This window comes from Perca flavescens, chromosome 3 (genome assembly GCF_004354835.1).
Source record: "Perca flavescens isolate YP-PL-M2 chromosome 3, PFLA_1.0, whole genome shotgun sequence".
NCBI lineage: Eukaryota > Metazoa > Chordata > Actinopteri > Perciformes > Percidae > Perca > Perca flavescens.
Window position 1 is genome coordinate 13,041,706 of NC_041333.1, and position 22,948 is coordinate 13,064,653.

At 39.0% G+C, this 22,948-nt stretch overlaps 3 protein-coding genes across 3 annotated transcripts; 2 read left to right on the plus strand and 1 right to left on the minus strand.

The window, feature by feature from the left end:
* Positions 1-2,998: 2,998 nt before the first annotated feature.
* Positions 2,999-8,260, plus strand: LOC114552256 (extracellular calcium-sensing receptor-like). The gene is given in 13 exon segments (XM_028572921.1): positions 2,999-3,029; positions 3,917-4,139; positions 4,414-4,655; positions 4,801-4,883; positions 5,265-5,444; positions 5,556-5,744; positions 5,868-6,368; positions 6,513-6,722; positions 6,826-6,949; positions 7,059-7,252; positions 7,465-7,752; positions 7,839-8,211; positions 8,214-8,260. Coding segments are annotated over 13 exon segments (2,685 nt in total).
* Positions 8,261-10,305: 2,045 nt separating this feature from the next.
* Positions 10,306-14,546, plus strand: LOC114552257 (extracellular calcium-sensing receptor-like). Its single transcript, XM_028572922.1, is given in 12 exon segments — positions 10,306-10,571; positions 10,717-10,958; positions 11,103-11,185; positions 11,477-11,656; positions 11,789-11,977; positions 12,108-12,662; positions 12,802-13,011; positions 13,133-13,256; positions 13,382-13,575; positions 13,795-13,901; positions 13,903-14,032; positions 14,124-14,546. Coding segments are annotated over 12 exon segments (2,703 nt in total).
* Positions 14,547-16,913: 2,367 nt separating this feature from the next.
* On the minus strand, positions 16,914-21,036 carry LOC114552258 (extracellular calcium-sensing receptor). Its single transcript, XM_028572924.1, has 9 exons — positions 20,912-21,036; positions 20,408-20,702; positions 20,160-20,246; positions 19,643-19,912; positions 19,129-19,335; positions 18,751-19,026; positions 18,128-18,352; positions 17,905-18,028; positions 16,914-17,824 (listed from the first exon to the last, which is right to left on the minus strand). Exons 1-9 carry the CDS (start codon positions 21,019-21,021, stop codon positions 16,914-16,916), a joined length of 2,505 nt encoding a protein of 834 aa, XP_028428725.1. The 5' UTR covers positions 21,022-21,036.
* Positions 21,037-22,948: the final 1,912 nt, after the last annotated feature.

The window sequence follows — 22,948 nt, forward strand, 5'->3', positions numbered from 1 at the left end:
GAGGTAGAAGCAACCATTTTTTTTCTCTTCTTCTTTTAACCTTCTTTGCAATTAATTTTTTGATGTCTATTATGCAGATACTTCATAACAGTGGAAATTTACCAGTAATTATAAATTCCTAATTCTGTTTTTTGAATGGCTACATTATTCAATCTATTCCAAATGTTGAACGGCATACAGTAGCTACAGTATAATAATGTATCTATGTAGATAAAGACATGTATCTACTGTAAATAAAAAAAATACATTTGACACTGTGTTAGCTATGATCTACAAAATCATGAAAAACAACTTATTTTTCCCCTCTGTACCTCCTCACTGTCAGTGTGTAATTGGAAGTAATTGCTTGCAAAATGAACAATAATGGAGGTGAGCAATTGCACACCTGCAGCTCATCAGTACCTTCTCACTTAACTCCTCTAAATTAATTCTGATGTAATTTAGTTCTCTGAGATAAGATGACCTTTTGAGCCTTTGAACCAGGCATCAGGCCTCTCTCTCTCTCTCTCTCTCTCTCTCTCTCTCTCTCTCTCTCTCTCTCTCTCTCTCTCTCTCTCTCTCTCTCTCTCTCTATATATATATATATATATATATATATATATAAACTATACTGTATATATACACTACTGGTCAAAAGTTTTAGAACACCCCAATTATTCCAGGTTTTAATTGAAATTCATGCAGTTCAATGTCTTATTGTACTCTGAAATGAAAGAATAGAACAAATAAATAATTGAAGTTGAAAATGAAATAATGGAATTAATTTATGAATCAAAATGTATTCTAAATTTTTAACTCAAAGTAGCCCTGTTTGGCAGATATAACAGCTGAACACACTCGTGGCATTCTTTCTACAATGGAAATCAAATAGTCTTCAGAAAGTTCTTCCCAACTCTGCAACTCTGCAGAAGTTCCAATAAATGTGTGGCACTTGTAGGTTGCTTTGCTTTCACTTTTCTGTCCAGTTCATCCCAAACCAGCTCAATGGGGTTTAAGTCTAGTGACTTTGCTGGCCGCTCCATGTTTTTAAGCTTACCATCTTGTTCTTTTTTGCAAAGGTAGTTCTGGCATAGCTTGGACTTATGTTTTGGATTTCGAATTTTGATTCATCAGTCCATAACACCTTCTTCCAGTCTTCAGTAGTCCATTGGCGATGTTTCTCGGCCCAGGCAAGCCTCTTTTTCATATTCTGACGTCTTAGCAATGGCTTTCTTGCTGCAACTCGACCTATCAAACCTGCAGCTCGAAGTCTTTGCTTTACAGTTAAAACTGAGACTTGCTTATTACGACCACTATTAAGCTGTGCTTGAAGCTGTTGTCCTGTGAGCCGCCTATCACGCAAGCTGTTGACTCTTAGAAACTTGTCTTCTGATTCTGTCGTGGCTTTGGGTCTGCCAGACCTCTTCCTGTCAGAGTTTCCCTCAGTTTCTAAGTGCCTTTTGATGGTGAAGAATACTGTACTTACTGACACCTTGACTTTCTTCGCAATTTCTCTGTAGGAAAGACCAACATTCTTAAGTGTTATGATGGTCTGTCTCTCTTCCATTGTTAATTGCCTTTTTCCCGCCATTTTTATAGCAACACACTACTTTCTGCAGTAAAATACTGTTCAAATAATGCTCACGAGGGTATGGTACCACAGTGTGTTCCAACAATACTTTTATACAAACAGAGGGGGTTGTAAGTAATCCAGACAAGTTGGAACACCTATGGGAATTGGTAGCACCGACTTTCAAAGCTTGATCAACCTCCATTGACTGCAGAACAGCTTTACGTTGTTAACCCATTTCTTGTTCCCTGAAAAAGGCCTTTTTGTAAAGTTCTGAAATGTACATTAGTTTGCATTTCAGTTTCGGGTAACCTTACTTTTTTTTAACCTCAGGCAGTTCACCACTTACCTATTTCAAGCTATTCAATGGAATTGAAATGAAATAAAATTTCAATAAAAAAACTAGAAAAATTGGAGTGTTCTAAAACTTTTGACCAGTAGTGTATATAAGTAAACAAGCAGCTGAGACATAAGTGGCATGTTCACATCCTTGCTTGCATACATTGTGTGGAGGATTCAAAAGTATATCCACTCTAAGGCAAATGAGCAGACATTGCTGGTTGACTGCTGTTGAATATCTTCCTTGAGAACGCCTGATTTTGCATAACATTAACACAACTGAATATGATGACGCTCGCATAGGTTACTTTATTGGAATTTTAAGATCATGGGCACAAAAGGTAAAAGCAACAAAAAGCTTGGTTAGACTCTTTTCCAAACGTTCTTCCATTGTTGTTGTTGTTTGCTAAGAGTTTGATGCTGACCTTAATCACTGCCCCCCTGATGTTCATGTGCTTAAATCCATGTTGCATTCATTTCTGACATACTTTTACTTTTACACATACATACTTTTAACTTCTGGTGTAACAGTTCTGGATGAGCCGGTGCTTAAACAGTATGTTAAACCACAGAAGGCCATAGCTGGTTAGGTGTTTGAGAGATGATTGGTTGTGAACCACTGGTGTCGCCCTCCAGGTCTGTGTTGCAGAGGCTGATGGATGTCAAGTTTACCAGAATACAATGTGGCAATATAGGGGGAGGGACTATCCTATAGCCTTGTATCAGTGACATTTAGCAAACAAGTAGTGTATGAGGGCTCAGAACTATACTTGCTGAGATGTAGCAGATTTCCTTGTTTCTATCTACTGTAAGCTGGAAGGGCCAATGGTGGTGACTGGCAAGGCCATGGCCTCCTTCTTTGTAGTTGTCCAATTCACAGGCCTGCACCAGTAGACTTGCTCATGTTGTCTTAGTTACCACGTTTGGGCCAGATGAAAGTAAGATGCTCCAGCAGGCCCAATGTGCATGTTGTTGTACTCCTGAAATGTGTGGGGTGCTTTGAAAACTGGAACAGGGTTGTTGTGACCTCATTGCTTACTCTCTCTATGGCACTCGAACACGTGCATTATAGAACGCTGTGGAAAGTTTTCCTTGGAACAGGTTTACCAAATGACAGGCCACAGTGAGGTCTCAGAGACTGGTACACTTTTTGTAAAGAGATTGAGGCTGCTGTTGATTGGATATTTCCAAACATGGACAAATTAAATCATAACTATCTTAATGGCTAGATACCACTATAGGTAAGTGAAATTATTACTAAAAAACGTTTTTTTTTGCATTCACTTCTCTTTTCTTGGTCAGTGCCAGATATACTGTATACTGTATATATATATTTACTGTATATATATGTACTATAAAAAAATATATATATATATATATATATATATATATATATATACTTTCTTTTATAATATGAGTAATCCAGTCTTTTAAAAAACCTTTTTTCAAAATGTCTGAGAGGTGTGCCTAGTATTTATTATTAGTATTTATGAGCCACAGTGTATTATTTCATCAACTAAATGTTAAATGTTAAGAAAATCTAACTCTATGTGGATATCTGTGGTCACTACCCTCCAGGTTAGTACTGTAGTTTCTGTATCACACAGCTGTCAGTTATTTTCTCATTGTTTTGCTCTCACCTTTGAGAGAAGTGATTTAGTGCAGTGTCATCCTGTTTACTATCATTCCGCCATGGGCTTTACAGCTGTTATAAATACACAGAACAACATCTATGTCGTGCAGAGCTGGAGGGGGGAGTATGTCATACCTTGTCAGTTGTCAATGCATGTTGTATCTGTTGTAATATACATTTTGTCACTGGAATTTATTTTGATTTACAGGTGGATTTCTTACAGATAGATTAATAAGGATTCAAGATACTTTTACTTTTAACTGTTTACTGTATTACACCTCTTTTGTGCCAATGGGAAGCCGTCTAACTGGGTATATTGTACATATTTAAAGTGCCCAGAACAGCTCCATCCATGTCTTGGTTCTCCTGGCTCTTCACTCTGTGGCCCTCCTCAGCCCCATCCCTGCTCCTTTTTGGGCTTGTGGGCAGACAGCTGGGGCTCAGGGTGGGGTTACAGGTGGTTCAGACAGTGTCTTGTTCTCGTTGGGGTACACCCAGCAACCAGGGTCTGTTTCAGGATGGAGATGTAGTTATTGGTGGGCTCTTTAATGTTCATTCCAAGCCCCCAGCTATAGACAATGACTTCACTCAGCTGCCTCACTTCAACCCTTGCACTGGGTAAAACTCTAAATTTTACTTTTTACTGTGTATGCTGCATAATTCATGCACTCATCAGCTGTATCTTTTTCTATTCCATAGACAGTTAACTATTGGTAGTTTCTTCACACATACATGTTCATTTTCTTGTCCAAAATATTTTGTTATAATTGCTTATTTAATGATGACCAAAGATTATTACCCATATTATTTAAGGGTTATTACAGATCTTCACAGTCACTTTCACAGCATTTTGACTGATATTTTTCTCATTCCTTCTCTCCTGTGGTATCAGTTTGGAAAATCTTCCATTACAGTATATTTATGCTATGGTGTTTGCGCTAGAGGAAATCAATCACAGTACAACCTTGCTGCCAGGGGTGAAGCTGGGCTACTATATTCGTGATAGCTGTGGCATATCCCTGTGGGCTATGCAGGGGGCACTGTCACTGGTTGGAGGAGACAGCGCCAGCTGTAATTCAACAGACCCTCCAGACTATTCTGCTGGGTATGGAGAGGGAATCGGAGAAAAAAAAGGTACTATATCAAACCGCATGGTTCATACTTCTGTATTAATACCAAGCAAATACATTGATGACAGCCTACACACTGCATTGTTGTGTTTGAAACAGAACCAAACCCTAACAAATGACTATTTCATTGTATCTTATAATGTCATCAGGTGATCAGCCTGTTCCTTTGATCATTGGTGGTTCCTCATCCGAAGAAGCCAAGATACTCTCCAGATCCCTGGGGCCACTCTCTGTACCTTTAGTAAGGTTCCATTAAAATCCCAAATTGTATTGGTGTTTATTTTGAATATATAAAAAATGTTTAAATAAAAATGGGAAGTAAAAACTCAAAATAACTTTCAGATTTTCACTTATAATGTGGTTTAAAATTAGTTTTTTTTTTTAACCCATTGATGGACTTTGGTGCATATGGCACATTTATGTTTTCTCACCTTCATTTTGCTGTAAAAAGGAAAGGAACCTATTTGCTGTTCACTGCAGTAAACAGTCTTCTTAAAAAACAATCACTGGGTGAAAATGAGACTATAACAATCTTTATGTGTATGAGATTTCAGAATATGTATGCAATTTTAGAATATCCAAGTATGTATGTGTTTTTTGCCTTTTACTGTAGATGAGTTACACAGCAAGCTGTCCCTGTCTGAGTGACCGGCGCCAGTATCCTAACTTCTTCAGGACCATGCCCAGTGATATTTACCAAGCCTGGGCCATTGCCCAGCTTGCCATACGATTCAATTGGACCTGGATTGGGGCTGTGGTAGTAAACAACGATTATGGCCATGTGGCAATAAAGGTGTTTCCATTTGCGCTGCATTGCTATGCACTCTATACAAGATATACATGAATACATTTGAATATTTTTCATTCAGCTAATCTTTTTGCTCCTTTCAACTTTTTATGTCAGTTATTTCAGGAGGAGACTCAGGAGGCAGGGGTATGTCTGGCATTTATAGAGACTCTCCAAAGGGAAAACATTGTGAGTGATGCCAGACGAGCAGCCCTCACAATTCAGGCGTCGACTGCAAAAGTGATTCTAATCTTTACCTGGTACACAGATGTGAGGGAACTGTTCCTGCAACTCTCCAAGATAAATGTGAGAAAATGGAATACAATTGGGTATTTAATTTATAAATAATAACCGAACTGATCTTATTAAAAAAAAAACATAATAGCTATTTAAAGTTATCTTTTGATTTTGTTGTGTTGCTATCACTAGGTGACTGACAAACAGTTTGTGGCCAGTGAGGCGTGGAGCACAAGTGGTGATCTTCTCCAAGATCCCCTCACTTCTGTAGTGGCAAGGGGTGTGCTTGGTGTGGCCATTCGAAGTAGAGCTATACCTGGATTTGAAAATTATATCAGAAGTTTGAACCCATCTCGTCATCTCGACAATACGTTCTTAAGAGAATTCTGGGAAAAGATGTTTAGTTGTAGTCCTGGGGCCACACAATTCTCCACATATGCCTCTTCACTACTGTCTCAGTCAGACAGGTTGCTTCAAAAAACTTCTCAACAACCCTGCAGTGGCACAGAGTCCCTGGAGGGAGTGCAGAATCACTTCACTGATACCTCTCAGCTCAGAGTGACATATAATGTCTACCTTGCTGTTTATGCTGCAGCCCACGCCCTTCACAGCCTTCTCTGCCCCGTAAGAAACAGCTCACCTGAAAACAACAGCTCAACCTGCTCTTCTCCAAAAAACATCAAACCCATAGAGGTAAACACCAGTATGTCTAGTTCAACACCACACAATTTAATAGGGACGTTAACAGTACTAGTGCAATTTTTTATGTGACAAATGCAACTGCTTAATCTACATTTAGATTTACAAAAAGATTTACTACATTGTTGATCTTCTTAGCTGTTGCGGCACTTAAACAACGTGAACTTCACAACGCCACAGGGTGAAATGTTTTATTTCCAAGACGACGACACTCCAGCAAAGTACGACCTTCTCAACTGGCAGAACACCCCTGAGGGGTCACTCAAACTTGTTTTGATTGGTCGTGTGGACGGGTTTGACCTCCAACTAAACGAGTCAGCTATTCAGTGGAGCACCGGATCCAATCAGGTGGATAAAAAGAAACAATATTGATTCATGTCATTGCCAAAAGGTCTATTGAATTAATATTTACTGTGCTTCACAAGACATTATGGTTTTACTTGCTGTTTAGGTGCCTACTTCAGTGTGCAGTGAGAGCTGCCCCCCAGGCACCCGAGAGGCCAGCAGGAAAGGAGAACCTCTCTGCTGCTTTGACTGTATCCCATGTGCTGATGGGGAGATTAGCAATCAAACTGGTGAGGAAAATTACCACATAAGATATTACTGACTTGTATAACTTTCATATCATCTACAGTGTCCCCAGTTTTTTCCTATGGCCCTTTTTGGTATGTCTTCCTCTCCCAGGTTCCCTTCACTGTGAGCGTTGTCCATTAGAGTTTTGGTCCAATGCTAAACGAACTGCCTGCATCCCTCGCCAGCTGGACTTCCTTTCCTTTAGTGAAACTTTGGGCATTGCCCTGACTACAGCAGCTGTGTCTGGTACTGTGGTGACAACAGCTGTATTTGTAGTTTTTCTTTACTATCGTCAAACACCTATGGTAAGAACCCAGAGTAATGTAATTAAAACTAAAGTTCATTTTCTACAACTCATTTTTTGTTTGTAGTTGTTTAGGTTAATTACTCGGACAAAATAGAATTCTGGCATTAGACCATATTAAATTATATTTGTTGAAAATAATCAGAATTAATCCATATTGGGTTGTTGTGCTTGTCGTTTCAATACCAATTTAATCCCAATTCTCATTTGCAGGTACGAGCCAACAATTCAGAACTGAGCTTCCTGCTTCTCCTGTCGCTGAAGCTCTGCTTCCTGTGCTCACTGGTGTTCATTGGTCGTCCATCAGTCTGGACTTGTCGGTTCCAGCAGGCAGCTTTTGGGATCAGCTTTGTACTTTGTGTTTCCTGCCTCCAAGTGAAGACCATAGTAGTTCTGGCAGCTTTCCGCTCAGCTCGGCCTGGTGCTGAAGCCTTGATGAAGTGGTTTGGTCCAGGCCAACAGAGAGGAAGTGTTTGCCTCTTTTCCTGTTTACAGGTCAGAGTTGCAGAATCACTTTTTAATAACAAAATTAATACAGCATTTACTTACACTAAGCTGACATTGTTTAACGTTTTTTTTTCATCAAGGTTTTCATTTGTCTTATTTGGCTATCGCTCAGCCCCCCTGTGCCTCAAGCTGACTTGGATATCCCAGGGTTAAAGGTCACCCTCAAGTGCGCCATGTCCTCTGTGGTGGGCTTCTCTCTGGTTCTGGGTTACATTGGCCTGCTGGCCTGCACCTGTCTCCTTTTGGCCTTTCTTGCTCGGAAACTCCCTGACAACTTCAATGAGGCCAAACTGATCACCTTCAGCATGCTGATATTCTGTGCTGTTTGGATAGCTTTTGTTCCTGCTTATGTTAGCTCTCCTGGAAAATATGCTGTTGCTGTGGAGATTTTTGCAATTCTCGCCTCTAGCTATGGTTTACTTTTCTGTATCTTTGCTCCAAAGTGTTTCATCATTTTTTGAGGCCAGATAAAAATACTAGGAAACACCTAATGGCCAGGTAGCGGAGAATATTAAGAATGCACCTAATTCATTATTTCCTTATCAATCTGCCTGCATTTGTTTAATTTAAATAAGACTAGCTACTATTTTATTAGTTTGTTTGACCAAAAATGTCAGGTGTATTCACACAAACAACTGAATAGTTAAAAATAGAACTGAAAACATATTTTACTTCAATACTTACAACTAATTATAACTAACTAACTAACTAGTATTACTAATGTAACAAACCTGGTACACAGAAACATTATTAAACATAAATAAAAACATCTCAAGGTTGTGTTTCTGTTTTGTTTATGGGAATGCAACTATTTGCATCACAGGGTGTGCCATGAACATTTATTTTGAGTTGAGTTTTCATTGATGCACTTCAAAAATGATTTACAGAAATGCCATTTTGAGGAGATCAGTTTAGAATCACCAAAGTGAAGTATATTATAGGGAGAGTAATAAAATGGTGGTAAGAGCACGAGAGATTCCATGGGACTTTATCATTTTATTATTAGTAGTATTGCTGACTCATTTAATTTTGGATTTCTTACGACATTAGAGGAAATACCTCGGGAAGAGAAGGATGGTTTTGAGGACTTTAACCTCTCATTTAAAATGCACATCAAAATAAATCAAACATTTTAAAACATGATGTCTCGGTTGCTATAGAAAACAAACCCTGGGCTTTGGCTTTTTCCTTTCCAAATGATCCAGTTCTTTGAAGTTATATAAATAATGAGGAACAGGAAAAAAATGTATCTCTATTCATCTTTATTAGTAAAAGTCTTGCTTAAAGGTCAACAACATGCTCGTGTTTTAGAAAAACTGGCCTTACTAATAAGGTTTTATCCCTAAATAGGTAATACCTGTAATGTAAGTTGACTGTTTTTGCCACCCTGAAATTCAAATTTCCCATGCAGGACAATAAAGATTGAACTGAACTGAATTTAATTTGATCTGAGGGAATTGGCACAGACTCAGTAGCTGTTTTTTGAGAGCCATAAAAATGATTTTCACCAAAAAAGAGCTAAAATATTAAACTCTAAAAGCCCTGTTAGATGGATGTCCTCATTATACAAATAGTTTTTTTTTAGCAATGGGGAAGAAATCTGGATTATGGAGAAAGGCTTGTGCCAATGGTTCAGACAGACTTGGCATGATGATAAACAAGGATATGGGCTGAAACTGATCATTTGTAGTTTTGAATGCAAGTCATTTTCCACTGAGCTAATGTCCCAATGTCATGACAGATATCTAGTTGTTATATCTATGCACTGACAGTGTATTTCCTTAATTGAATATCATTTAATGAAACAGTTATTCATATTCATAAGGCCCGCTTTTATAGCATAGCCTTACATGTACCCCTTCAAAAAGGGGTATCTGTGTGATCCTTATAAGTTTTGCTTGGAATGTGCATTAGTGCAACATGTTTGTCTCATCATGCCTGTCTCATCAATAAAGCTAAGGTCAGCAGGAACTGCTGTACACCAGTCCGGCCTATTTGAACCAAATATGAAAAAAAGAAGTTTGATCCTGCATGTAAGAAAAAGTACTGAAAAACTCAATTTAATAAAGGAAAAACTAACATATTGGCTTGCATGTACACACACTTTGCACTTCTACCTACATACACAAACACTAATCATTTGCAATCATGCTGTTGTTTTAATGTCACTCTTGGGAGGAGTGATTTGGGGTTGTGTGCCATCCTGTTTACTTGGTTGCAAAAAGGCTTTACATGTATTATAAATATCTACATCAACAGTTCAAACGTTCAAAGGAGGGGGGTATGTCACAGTTTAGATACCGTGTCAGTTGCCAATGCAAGTTATATCTAGCGTATGAAAATATGCATTTTGAACTTCAAATTGTTGTTTTGCTCTACAGGTTGATGTCTTAAGAAATATTAACTTTTGTTCTTCTACATTCAAAGGGATTTGATCTGATTTGACTTTTTGATTGCACAACTGTTTATAGCTATTGAATGCACTGCTTTTGAGACACCTAACTGAGTGTATTGTACATATTTAAAGTGTCCAGAACAGCTCCATCCATGTCTTGGTTCTCCTGGCTCTTCACTCTGTGGCCCTCCTCAGCCCCATCCCTGCTCCTTGTGGGGCTTGTGGGCAGACAGCTGGGGCTCAGGGTGGGGTTACGGGTGGTTCACACAGTGTCTTGTTCTCGTTGGGGTACACCCAGCAACCAGGGTCTGTTTCAGGATGGAGATGTAGTTATTGGTGGGCTCTTTAATCTTCATAACCAAACTCCAGCTATAGACAATGACTTCACTCAGCTGCCGCACAACAAGCCTTGCACTGGGTAAAACTGTGAACTGTACTAATTGCTGTGCTTACTTTTTTTTCTTTTACATGACAAAACATCAGAATCTAGATTAGCACTGGTGGCTTTACATAATCCAATTTTGCCTGATATTTCTCCCAATCCTTCTCTCCTGTGGTCTCAGTTTAGAACATGTTCCATTACAATATATTTACGCTATGGTGTTTGCGCTGGAGGAAATCAATCACAGTACAACCTTGCTGCCAGGTGTGAAGCTGGGCTACTATATTTTTGATAGCAGTGGTCGACCGCCATGGGGTCTCCAGGCAGCACTGTCACTGGTTGGAGGAGAAAGCGCGAGCTGTAATTCAACAGACCCTCCAGACTATTCTGCTGGGTATGGAGAGGGAATTGGAGAAAGAAGAGGTAGTTTGTACTCTGTCCTATGTGATTTATAACCACATGAAATCATGACAGCAAAAAAAAAAAGCAAAAAAAGCTTCTTTTGTTCCGGAAACATTATTTTAGGAGTAACAAACCCTTGATTTAATCTTTTAATGCTGTCATCAGGTGATCACCCTATTCCCTTGATCATCGGTGGTGCTTCATCCCAAGAAGCCAAGATACTGTCCAGAATCTTGGGCCCACTCTCTGTACCTGTAGTAAGTTTGGTTTTGAATACATCACAAAGACTATACTGTAACTTGTTTCTCCTTTTTTTTAGGGAGCTGGTGCCACATTTTACTTCAATATCGTTTTACCCAAGACATTGTTTTTGTTTTGCTCTCTGGGAGAGACTTTTTTTTCTTTGGGCAGGGAAACAACATAACAACTTTTGGGGATGAAGAGAAAAAATCGGGATGGAAATCATTATGAACACATCTGCCTCTGTTGAGAAAGAAATGGATAACACAATAAATTATGTAACATTTTGTGTCTTTCAGATTAGCTACCTGGCAAGCTGTCCCTGTCTAAGTAACAGGCTTCAATTTCCTAACTTCTTCAGGACCATACCCAGTGATATTTACCAAGCCCGGGCCATTGCTCAGCTTGCCATGCGCTTTAATTGGACCTGGATTGGGGCAGTGGTGGAAAACACAGATTATGGCCATGTTGCATTAAAGGTGTTTTCATTTGTTATGTGGCTAGAGAACATTTATATTATCCATGAAAATATGTACTCATAAATACAATATTTGAATAGCCTACTTTTCGATTCATCTAATATTTTTGCTCCTTTCAACTGTATATGTCAGGTATTTCAGGAGGAGACTCAGGGGGCAGGAGTGTGTCTGGCATTTGTAGAGATTCTCCAAGGGGAAAACATTGTGAGTGATGCCAGACGAGCAGCCCTCACAATTCAGGCCTCGACTGCAAAAGTGATTCTGATCTTTACCTGGTACACAGATGTGATGGAACTGTTCCTGCAACTCTCCAAGATAAATGTGAGTAAATGAAATACAATTGTGTATTAAATATAGTAAATCCAATACAGAACTGAGACATATTATTAAAAAAACATCACAGCTTTTTATAAATCATTTTAACTTGATTGTGTCTTCTTGATTTCACTAGGTGACTGACAGACAGTTTCTGGCCAGTGAGGCTTGGAGCACAAGTGGTGATCTTCTCCAAAATGTAGTCACAAGTAAAGTGGCAAAAGGTGTTCTTGGTGTTGCAATTAGCAGTTCAGCTGTTTCTGGATTTGAAAATTATATCAGAGGTTTGCACCCAATTTATCAACCTGATGATGAGTTCTTAAGAGAATTGTGGGAAGCTGAATTTGGATGCAGTCTTGGGGCAGCGCCTCTCTTTTCACATTCCTCTCCATCCTTCACATCTGTAATGCCTTCACAAAGGTCTAGCCATCCATTAAATATTTCTACTTCAACTCCTGCGAAAACTCTTCAGAGAGCTTCACTATCCCCCTGCAGAGGCACAGAGTCCCTAGAAGGAGTACAGAATCAGTTCACTGACGTCTCTCAGCTAAGGGTGACATATAATGTCTACCTTGCTGTTTATGCTGCAGCCCACGCCCTTCACAGCCTTCTCTCCTGCCCCGACACAGACAGCTCACACGGAAACAACAGCTCCATCTGCTCTTCTCCAAAACATATCAAATCCATAGAGGTAAACATGATAATCACCCTTCCCCTGAAAGATCTAACATTTATGCTTTAAAAATTTAACCTCCAGAAACTACATTTGTCACAAGCATTTTTTGTACAGGCTCTGTCAGTTACAATGTGAGCATTTTCAATGATTTCAGCTGTTGCAGCACTTGAACAATGTGAACTTCACAACGCCACAGGGTGAAATGTTTTATTTCCAAGAGGGTGACATTCCAGCAAAGTATGACCTTGTCAACTGGCAGAACACCCCTGAGGGGTCACTCAAACTTGTTTTGATTGGTCGTGTGGACGGGTTTGACCTCCACCTCAACCAGTCAGCTGTTATGTGGAGCACCGGATCCAATCAGGTGGTTGAACAGGAACTGGGATATTGATGCAGGCCAATGCCAAAAGATCTATTGAATTAAATATTTACTGTGATTTACAAGACATTATCTACTTGAGAAAGTGGTTTTACTTGTTGTTTAGGTGCCTACTTCAGTGTGCAGTGAGAGCTGCCCCCCAGGCACCCGAAAGGCCAGCAGGAAAGGAGAACCTCTCTGCTGCTTTGATTGTATTCCATGTGCAGATGGGGCGATTAGCAATCAAACTGGTGAGGAAATTACAATCTAAAACATCTGAAACTCATGCCCCCTAGCTACCACAATGCAGTATCCCTGACTCCTGAAGCTGCCTGCTTTAAGCCCCCTTTCTTTTTACTCTCCTTTCTTCTCCCAGATTCCCTTCACTGTGAGCGTTGTCCATTAGAGTTTTGGTCCAATGCTAAACGAACTGCCTGCATCCCTCACCAGCTGGACTTCCTTTCATTTAATGAAACTTTGGGCATTACTCTGTCTACAGCAGCTGTGTCTGGTACTGTGGTGACAACAGCTGTATTTGTGGTGTTTCTCTGCTACCGTCAAACACCTATGGTGAGAATCTAGAATAATGCCAACAAACCAATACTGTACATTGTCATTGTTGTGCAGTTGCAGATGTTTATGGTTGAATCTGTTTCATTTTATTCACTACCATGATTTTTTTAAATGGACTACAACACAAGTGGATAACATATTAAGTTAATCTGAATAATTTCCTATATAGCTGTTAATGTGCTTGTCTTTATTTCTCATACAACTTTTAATATTCAGGTTCGAGCCAACAATTCGGAACTGAGCTTCCTGCTTCTCCTGTCGCTGAAGCTCTGCTTCCTGTGCTCACTGGTGTTCATTGGTCGTCCATCAGTCTGGGCTTGTCGGTTGCCTCCAAGTGAAGACCATAGTAGTTCTGGCAGCTTTCCGCTCAGCTCGGCCTGGTGCTGAAGCCTTGATTAGGTGGTTTGGTCCAGGCCAACAGAGAGGAAGTGTTTTCCTTCTTACTTGTATCCAGGTACAGATGCACTTTTCATTTCATAAATATTTACATAACTTATGGTATACTATATTTCCCATCAATTTAATTACATTTTATTTTTATCCAGATTATCATCTGTGTCACATGGCTGTCCCTCAGCCCCCCTGTGCCTCAACGTGATCTGGGTTTTCAGGGGTCAAAGGTCACCCTGGGGTGCGCCATGTCCTCTGTGATGGGCTTCTCTCTGGTTCTAGGTTACATTGGTTTGTTGGCCTGCACCTGCCTATTCTTGGCTTTTCTTGCTCGGAAACTCCCTGATAACTTCAATGAGGCCAAACTGATCACCTTCAGCATGCTGATATTCTGTGCTGTCTGGGTGGCCTTTGTCCCTGCTTATGTTAGCTCTCCTGGGAGATACGCTGTTGCTGTGGAGGTTTTTGCAATCCTGGCCTCTAGCTATGGTTTATTGCTCTGCATTTTTGCCCCCAAATGTTTCATCATTCTCTTGAGGCCTGAGAAAAACACTAAGAAATACCTGATGGCCAGATAAAATAGATAAATGAACATTTTAGTTAATCACTATCCATTGTTTAGGTCCTCTTAGTTTTCCTTCCTTTTCAATTTGCATGCATGTATATTATATTTATTCAGTATTGTATCATGGAAATAAAAAAGTTACTTTATAGTTTTGATTTTCCAAAAATAGGACATATATAATGGCCCAGTAACTATTGTTGTTAATTTTGTATCTGTACATTGCCTGAAGGCCCTATCTATAACTGCTGAAGATATTAAACCTTTGATGGAATCAAAAAATGTTTATTTTGAATTCTTGTCTGTCAAGAGCGATAAAATACAGCATAGAAAATATGTTTAGAAATATAGGAAATATTGGATAGGATAGAACAACATAATGTAATTCTGCTAAATGAAACAATACATTCATTATTAGTTTAATATGTTTTAATTTAAACAAATTGTATTTCCGAATACAAGACACATTTGCTATAGGCTCATTCTGCCACTATTCTAAAAAAACAATTCCAGGGCTGGTTCCATTTTATCAGAATTTTGGATAGTCATCATGGAAACATTAATTGGTCATGTGACAAGGGTTGGGAAAATTGGGTTGGGGGGGCGGTGGACCAGGGGGGCCGAATCAAATTTCAGGGAGGACCGGTGCCACCCCGTCCCCCCCCCCCCCCCCCCGTACCCCCTTTCTAGCCCCGCCCCTGTTGTCTGTGTTGTAAATTTTAGAAATCCCAGAGTGAAATCAGGCTCTTGTTTTGTGTTAAATGTTGTTTGTACTGGGCTAGGTTGGGATTTTTGAGATTGTACAATGGATGTACATTCCAGGTTTTTATCAATGTAAAGTATCAGTATCTGTACCTGATACCTGCAGACATGTTATGTGATCAATATCAGGAATACAAATACTAGGTAGTACAGTAGCCATGTGGGCTCAATGAACTGCAACAAAAGAAAATAATGAAATACAGTGCAGTTTTGAATTATTTGAATTTTTCGAGCAACTCATTTGATGACACAATATTTCATTGAATTAAAAATGGGATTTCATCCAGAACAATGCAAATTTTCCTGTCTTTAACCTTTCCCAGTGCATTCATTTCATACCACTTCAACACTTTGTAAGTTGCTGGCAGTGCCAGTTCACATTAAAATTCAAATGCTGGTGGAAGGATATAAACCTTCTAAGGGAGAAACATCTGTTCCATCACCCCAGCTACTTAACTCGTTGTTGCATGAGAATTGTTTTATACATCTGCAAAGCAATAATACAGTCATTGAGTTATATATATTTTTTAAGATTACTTTTTGGGCATTTTTAGGCCTTTATTGACAGGACAGCTGAAGAAACGAAAGGGGAGAGAGACAGGGAATGACATGCAGCAAAGGGGCGTAGGTCGGAGTTGAACCCAGGACCACTGCGTCAAGGAATAAACCTCTATATGTGGGCGCCCTCTCTACCAACTGTGCTATCTGGGCACCCAGTCATTGACTTATTTGAAAATAAAAAGCACAGTGGCTATGTTTGTGGAAATTATGGAATATTCGCCCACTGTTGATCAACATGTGTGCGCTTCTGTGCTTTTTGATGCTTTAAACTGATGGTGAAGTTCTATGATATGGATAACAAGCCTAATAACTGATATCAGATATAATATTGATAATATTAAAAAGATAAAATAACAGCATTAGTAGAAACAGCATAGTTGGTGTTAAAGAGCAAAGTTCATACATTATAACCCTAGTTCTATGGTGTTAAGGAGAGCCTTCTAAACTTGTAACAGTGCCATTACTAAAGTCACTAACTTAGTGGAAGTTTGAGGCTCTGCATAGTCAGAATATGCAAATGCTATCACAGTCAGCTTTCATCTCAGATGCTTGTAGTCCTATTTGGAAGGCCTACTGTAAAAATCGATCAATGTTACCTGCAATTCCTTTATACTCAGAGAGTCATTAATTATTGCTTCTTTGAAGATCTAAGAAGAGCTTTTTGAATTTGGGGGCACAATACAAACTGGTAAGTGTGTCTTTAAGTCCACATCAGTTCCAAACAGGTCAAAATACATGGACATAAAAATGTCGGATAAACCCACATAGTCTGCATATTTTATCCTGGGAAGTAACATATATTTGAATCAGGTGTAACGTTAACTTACACCATTAAAAGACATGGGCAATGAAGGCATTTAAAGTGCAAGTACTTTGTACTTCAACTGCATTCTTGAAAATATAGAATAAATTGTTGTACTTAAGCATTCTCACAAATACGATCCAAGTTATTTGTCATCAGCCCTGTTTTCTCAATTACTATCAACCTATTTTTTTTACTTGTATTTTTGTTTAGTACAAATTGTTTTTTAATTCTGTCATATGAAAATAAGTGCAGGTTTTATGACCCAATGCCCCGACCCATGATTGCTTTCTTTGTGTTTCTCTCAGGTCTCAACAGGATTATGTAACATTTGGGTCCAAACAGTGCCACTAAAAGGCCAAAACTGGAGGCCAGGATGGCAAATACCTCCAATGCATCTGCATATTTGCCTGGTGAGCTGATATAAGCAGGAACAAAGGCAACCCACACAGCACAGAAGATCAACATGCTGAAAGTGATGAGTTTAGCCTCATTAAAACTATCTGGAAGATTCCTTGCCAGAAACGCTAACAGGAAGCTGAGAATAGCCAGCAAGCCAATATAGCCAAGTAACACAACAAACCCCACTGTGGACCCAACTACACACTCATAAACTATCTTGTCATTGTGGTATTGAGTGTTTTTATGAGGAGCTGGTGAGGCAGAGACAAGCCAGGCAGTGCAGATTGCTGCCTGAATAGAAGTAAGAACCAGAACTGTCCCTCTCTGCTGCAAAACACCAAACCACTTCAGACTGTCTCCACCTTCTGGCTTAGAGGCCCTAAACACCGCCAAAACCACCATAGTTTTTACCAGGATGCATGAGACACAAAGTACAAAGCTGATCCCAAATGCTGCATGTCTCAGCTGGCATGTCCACAGCCTGGGACGGCCAATAAACAGCAGGGAACACAGGAAACATAGTTTAAGTGACAACAATAGATGGAAACTTAACTCTGAATTGTTGGCGCGTACAATAGGTGTACTGCGATAATAGATAAAGATCCCCAGGACAACAGTACAGATAAATGTGCCCAGCAATGATATCGTTGTCAAGCAGATACCCAGAGGCTCTTGATAGGAGAGGAACTCAGTTTTCTTAGGAACACAGTGATCACGTTGGGCATTGGACCAGAAATCCTCTGGACAACTGGTGCACTCCATGGAGTCTATGAAAATAGGCCATATGTTTTATCATTAATGCTTGTATTTTATCTCCAAACTGCAATGTTTAAAACTGAATACCTACCAGTGCTGTTGCTGATCTTTCCCTCAGAACAAGGGATGCATTCAAAACAGCACTCTGGTTCCCCCTTCTTTCTGGCCATGCGGGTACCTGGAAGACAGCTCTCGCTGCAAACTGACTGGGGTGGCTGAAGGGAGAAAAACTAATATCTTTTAGTTCACATAACTTTACACCGATATATTGACATATCGTTGGCACACAAAATGTCTGAAAAATCAGAAGTAACCTGTTTAGATTCAAAGTTCCAGAAGATTTTGTCTTCATCAAGTATGAGTTCTTCATCTTTGACCGACTCTTTAACTGCACCCACATTCTGTACTTTAGTTGTTCCATCAGGGAGCCACAGCCAGTTCATAATATCATATATTGGTAAGGCATCACCATTCTCATCAAATGACACTTGATCACCAAATGGTGTCGTGAAGTTGACTTTTTCCAAGTAATACACAAGCTGTGAATATCAGAATAAGAGATAGAGGAAAACCAATAAGGACAGAGAAAAAAGAAATCGACATGACCATGGTGAGCACAGCGGCACATTCAATAATCAGACTGCATACTGCAATTATAAACGCATGAAAATATTAACAATTCCAACAAAGCATTTTTAGTGAAGTCAAATCACTGATAATACTGTATACCCAGTGACAAGACATTGTTGTCTCTGACCTGAATACTATCCACTGCGGTCACCTAGCGGTTGGGGAAAATCCTTCCAGCTGTCTGCTATGCATTAAGATTAGTAATCACAAAGCTTTGTAATCCTATACCCTAAATGCTACTCTGCAAAACATATTAGAGAATATGATATAGTCACATAAACAGGTGGAGTGTAAACTGATATCACACCTGCCATGGCTCCAGTCTTTGCAAATTGCCACAGCTGTGTCCGCTGAAAGGCCCTCTCCCAGGCTCACACTGCAGCATGTCATCAAGAGCAAACGCCAAGGCATACACAGCCTTGTACACGTTATACTCTGGCCTGAGGTTGGAAATGTCCAAGAACTCAGTCTCCACATTCTCTAGATCTTCATTTCCAGTGCATAGTGCTCCTCCAGCTTCCACCCAACCTGTTGGAGGTGGTGCAAATCTACACTGAAATGTGTCTTCCCAAAACTGATTTACCTGAAATGTATTCAAAATGATGTGTTATAAATAATGACAATATACTGTTTTATTTTTCATGTCTCTTACAAATAACAGATTGGATTGCAAGGTTTAACTCACAATGCTATTTCCATAGCTGTTGTTGTGTTGTAGGTCAGGACGTATTTGTAACAGGAAGTCCCTGAACCCTGGTATTTCTCCTCGACGGATGGCAATGCCCAGAGTGCCACCCAAGTATGGCATTAGGTGGGGGGTCTGCAGCACAGCAGCTGATGTCCAGGCTTCACTGGCTATCCACTGCAGGCCTGTCACATTCTGCCTCACCACCTGTGCATTGCATTATATAAAAAATATGAATTCGTAATGTCATGACATGGTTGATGTCGTCTCTTATTTCTGTGTTCTACACAGTATTATGAACAAAGAAATTCATGTCATCATAACTGGAGGTCAGTGTAATTTGTCTAAGTTCGCAATCTCACTCTAAAACCCTGCTAACAGCGCCTTTAACAAATAAGAGGTGTGATTATTTAATTAAATCTATTTGTTACAGGACAATATTATATCTTAACTTTCAGTTTGAAACTTAAACATTAAGTTGTAAGATTATATAAAGTTGTATTTCAAGCACAACCTCTTCCATGAGGTTAATCATGTGACTCTCATGTGCAAACACAATGACCACACGAGCTGTAGATTTCCTCATCACATCCACAATCCTCCTTAGTTCAGCTTGGTCGTTGCCCCATGGCAAAACCTCTAAGTAGGCCAGACAACCTCCACCAGTCTGAACCAGGTCAGATTGGAAGGTTCGGGCAGCGTGGAGTCCATAGTCATCGTCACTGACCAGCAGACCTGTCCAAGTCCAGCCAAAGTGGCTGAGAATCTGAATCATAGCACGCACCTAAGTAAATACAGAGTAAAGGAATTAGTGCAAAGGCTTTAATACTCTTTCATTGGGAACATGCTAAACAAGTTCCACAATCGACCATGTTTAATTATTGCATTTCGGCTTGCCAAACAGCTCCATCAACGGCACACAGAATGTGACAGATATTACACAAAAAATTTTTATTGCAGTATGTTCTTTCTTAGAAATGTTTGAGTGCAGATGCTTTTTATCCATTTTTATTTTGCTGATTGATAGTCACCTGGAAAGCATCACTTGGAATGGTCCTAAAGAAGGATGGAAATTTATGCCGGTCACTCAGGCACGAACATGTGGCAAAATAACTCACCTGTAACAAACATAGACTGCACATTTTAAAAGCATTCAAAACCTTTTTCCAGTTTTTTCAACTTTTCAAGGGTGATAAGTTCATGTTTACAAGTGACATTTAAATTTACAAGTGACATTTAAATCAAAAATGATTCAAAAGAATCATGGCAGAAAACTTACCAGAGGTACTCTATACAAACCATAGACAGTGGAGATGGCAATAGAACGGGTAGAGGAAGAATCACCCACAATCCCTAGAATTGGAGGGGTTCCTACACAGGTCTTGTCTAATACAACCTTCTCCTCTTGACCACTGGCTAATGACAACGCTGCACGGAACCCAATTCCTAGTTGGACGCAGTTATCGTAAAGACTGTATCCAAGAGTCACATTAGGTAGCAGGTTGGAGTTTCTGTTGATCTCATCAATAGCAAAGGCCATGGTCTGAGCCTGCCTGAATCCTAGAACATCAAAACTAACACAAAAATACCACTGTTGGAAAATACAACATGATACAGTAACTGTGCTGATATATACATGTTGCACAGTTACTGATTTTTTATTTTAAACAATTATTATTATATGTAATTCTGTCAGAGTAATATCCTATTATATTAATACAGTGTACTAATGGGATTGATTTCCCCTAGTTCCTGCTTTTTGCTGTTTCCCTGAAATACTCACCCATGGCAGGTAGGCTCTTGTGGCTCTGAGATAAAAGACTGGTCAGGAAAGACAGCAAAGAAGTGGATCTCAAACACCCCACCCAGAACCACATCTCCAGCCTTGTGCATCCCATTTAGGTGAAACTGTCCCTGTAACTGGCAGGAGGTGGAATAAAGAGGGGAGGACACAGCAGAAGAAAAGTAGGAATACAACAACATGAAGTACACGAGCAAGTTGATATTACAAAATGACCACATGACTTTCCTCCTGCTTACCCTTTTTCTGACTCAGTGTCAACCCCTTTTATTGACTTGCAGTATTGTTTAATCTTGTACTCCACCCAGGAGTTCACAAGCAAAAGCAGGGGCAGGGCTGAATATGCATTTCATTTGAGATTGATTTTTTGAGGCTTTATTAATTTGTGCAATTTTAATAATATCTCACCAAAGCCATTTTAGCAGCCTTTCCAAACCAAATTTAAGTTGCATATAACCACTATGATTGATGTCTACTGAAATTTAAATAACTTAAATAGTCACATTGTGTTATATCTTTATTATTTATTTTTATGTCATTAAATGGAATTTAATATTAAGTTATCAAAAAAGACTGTTTTACCTTCCAGTAAACATCTACTTGCCTTTTTGTAAAATACAAGTGTTCTTCCGAATTACTCTGTAATTTAATCAAAAGAGCCACTTCATAGTCTAAGTATAATCCACAATTTGTATGTGCCAATCCTACTAAATCAAACTCACCAAATGCTCAAATCAACCCTGAGAATGTCCACTAGATGGTGGCAGCATACCAAGACATTTGGAGAAATAATACATCTTCCCTTGCATTGAGTCTGTTTGATGGAGGGCTATTGTATCTGGCTGGCCCCTACAGTAACTTGACAACTTGTGTGTAAGACGGGTTTCCCCATTAAACCTTAGTCTGTCCCATTTGCATTGTTATAGATTTGGTAACTGTATTTTAATGATTACAGGCAGAAACCTGTAATGGTGCTTTATTTACTTATTTATAAACACACTAATAGTGAGTACATGCACTTCATTTTCCAGGCAGGATTAATTTACTCAGCTCTATTCCCCCTTACCTTAAATGTAGCACAAATATTGCATCTCTTAAAACATAATACATATTGCATCTGTTAAAACATAGGCACTTTCAGACCCAAACCCAAAAAAGCATTAGTAACACTTTAATTGAAGGTTTGTAGATGGCACCATTGTAACAATGACATGAAACAGATAATGAACATGATAGAGTCTTTATGAATGCTTATGACTGTTGTCATTTGGTGTAATTTTGTAAATGATGACACTTTTGATGCAAAGTTAGCATTGTTTGAGATGTTTCTATTAAGACAACTTTACGTTAACCAAGAGAACCATGTCTGGGTCATGACAACTTGACATTGAGCAAGACAATGTAATCTGTCAATGCTTTTGTTATGACAACATGACATTAACCTAGACAACATAACCTGTCATAAATATGTCATCGCAGGCCTAATTATCAAACTTAAAAAAAACATAATGCTTTATTTGTTAACATTACATTAAAATGTTATATGTAGTTGGTTTTTACATTGGCTTTCATGAGAGCATTACAATTGTGTCATATATCGTTTATCTAAACACACTGGCATGACACAGAGCTGGATTGAAATCAGCAAAGCATCTCTATAAGTAGATATTAGTTAATAGTAACTTAAATTAAAGATAGTCAATAGTTAGTTAAAACTTAGTTAATAGTTGGTCAGTTAATAGTTTAACAGTTACTAGTTTGTTAATAGTTAGTTAAAAACACATCATTTCCAAATGTGAAATTTTGTTTCATTTGTGTATAACGCTGACAATGAGTATAATAGGGGCTCTTTAAGCTTTGCAGTCACATGTAAAGTTAAAAATGTGCAGTCTTTTTTTACATGTATATTTTAAGATAAACATGTAATTTCCAAATGTGACATTTTGTTTCACATGTTAAATGTTTCACTTCACATATAAAATTAAGCTTTTCACATGTGGAAGATTTCATTTCACATTT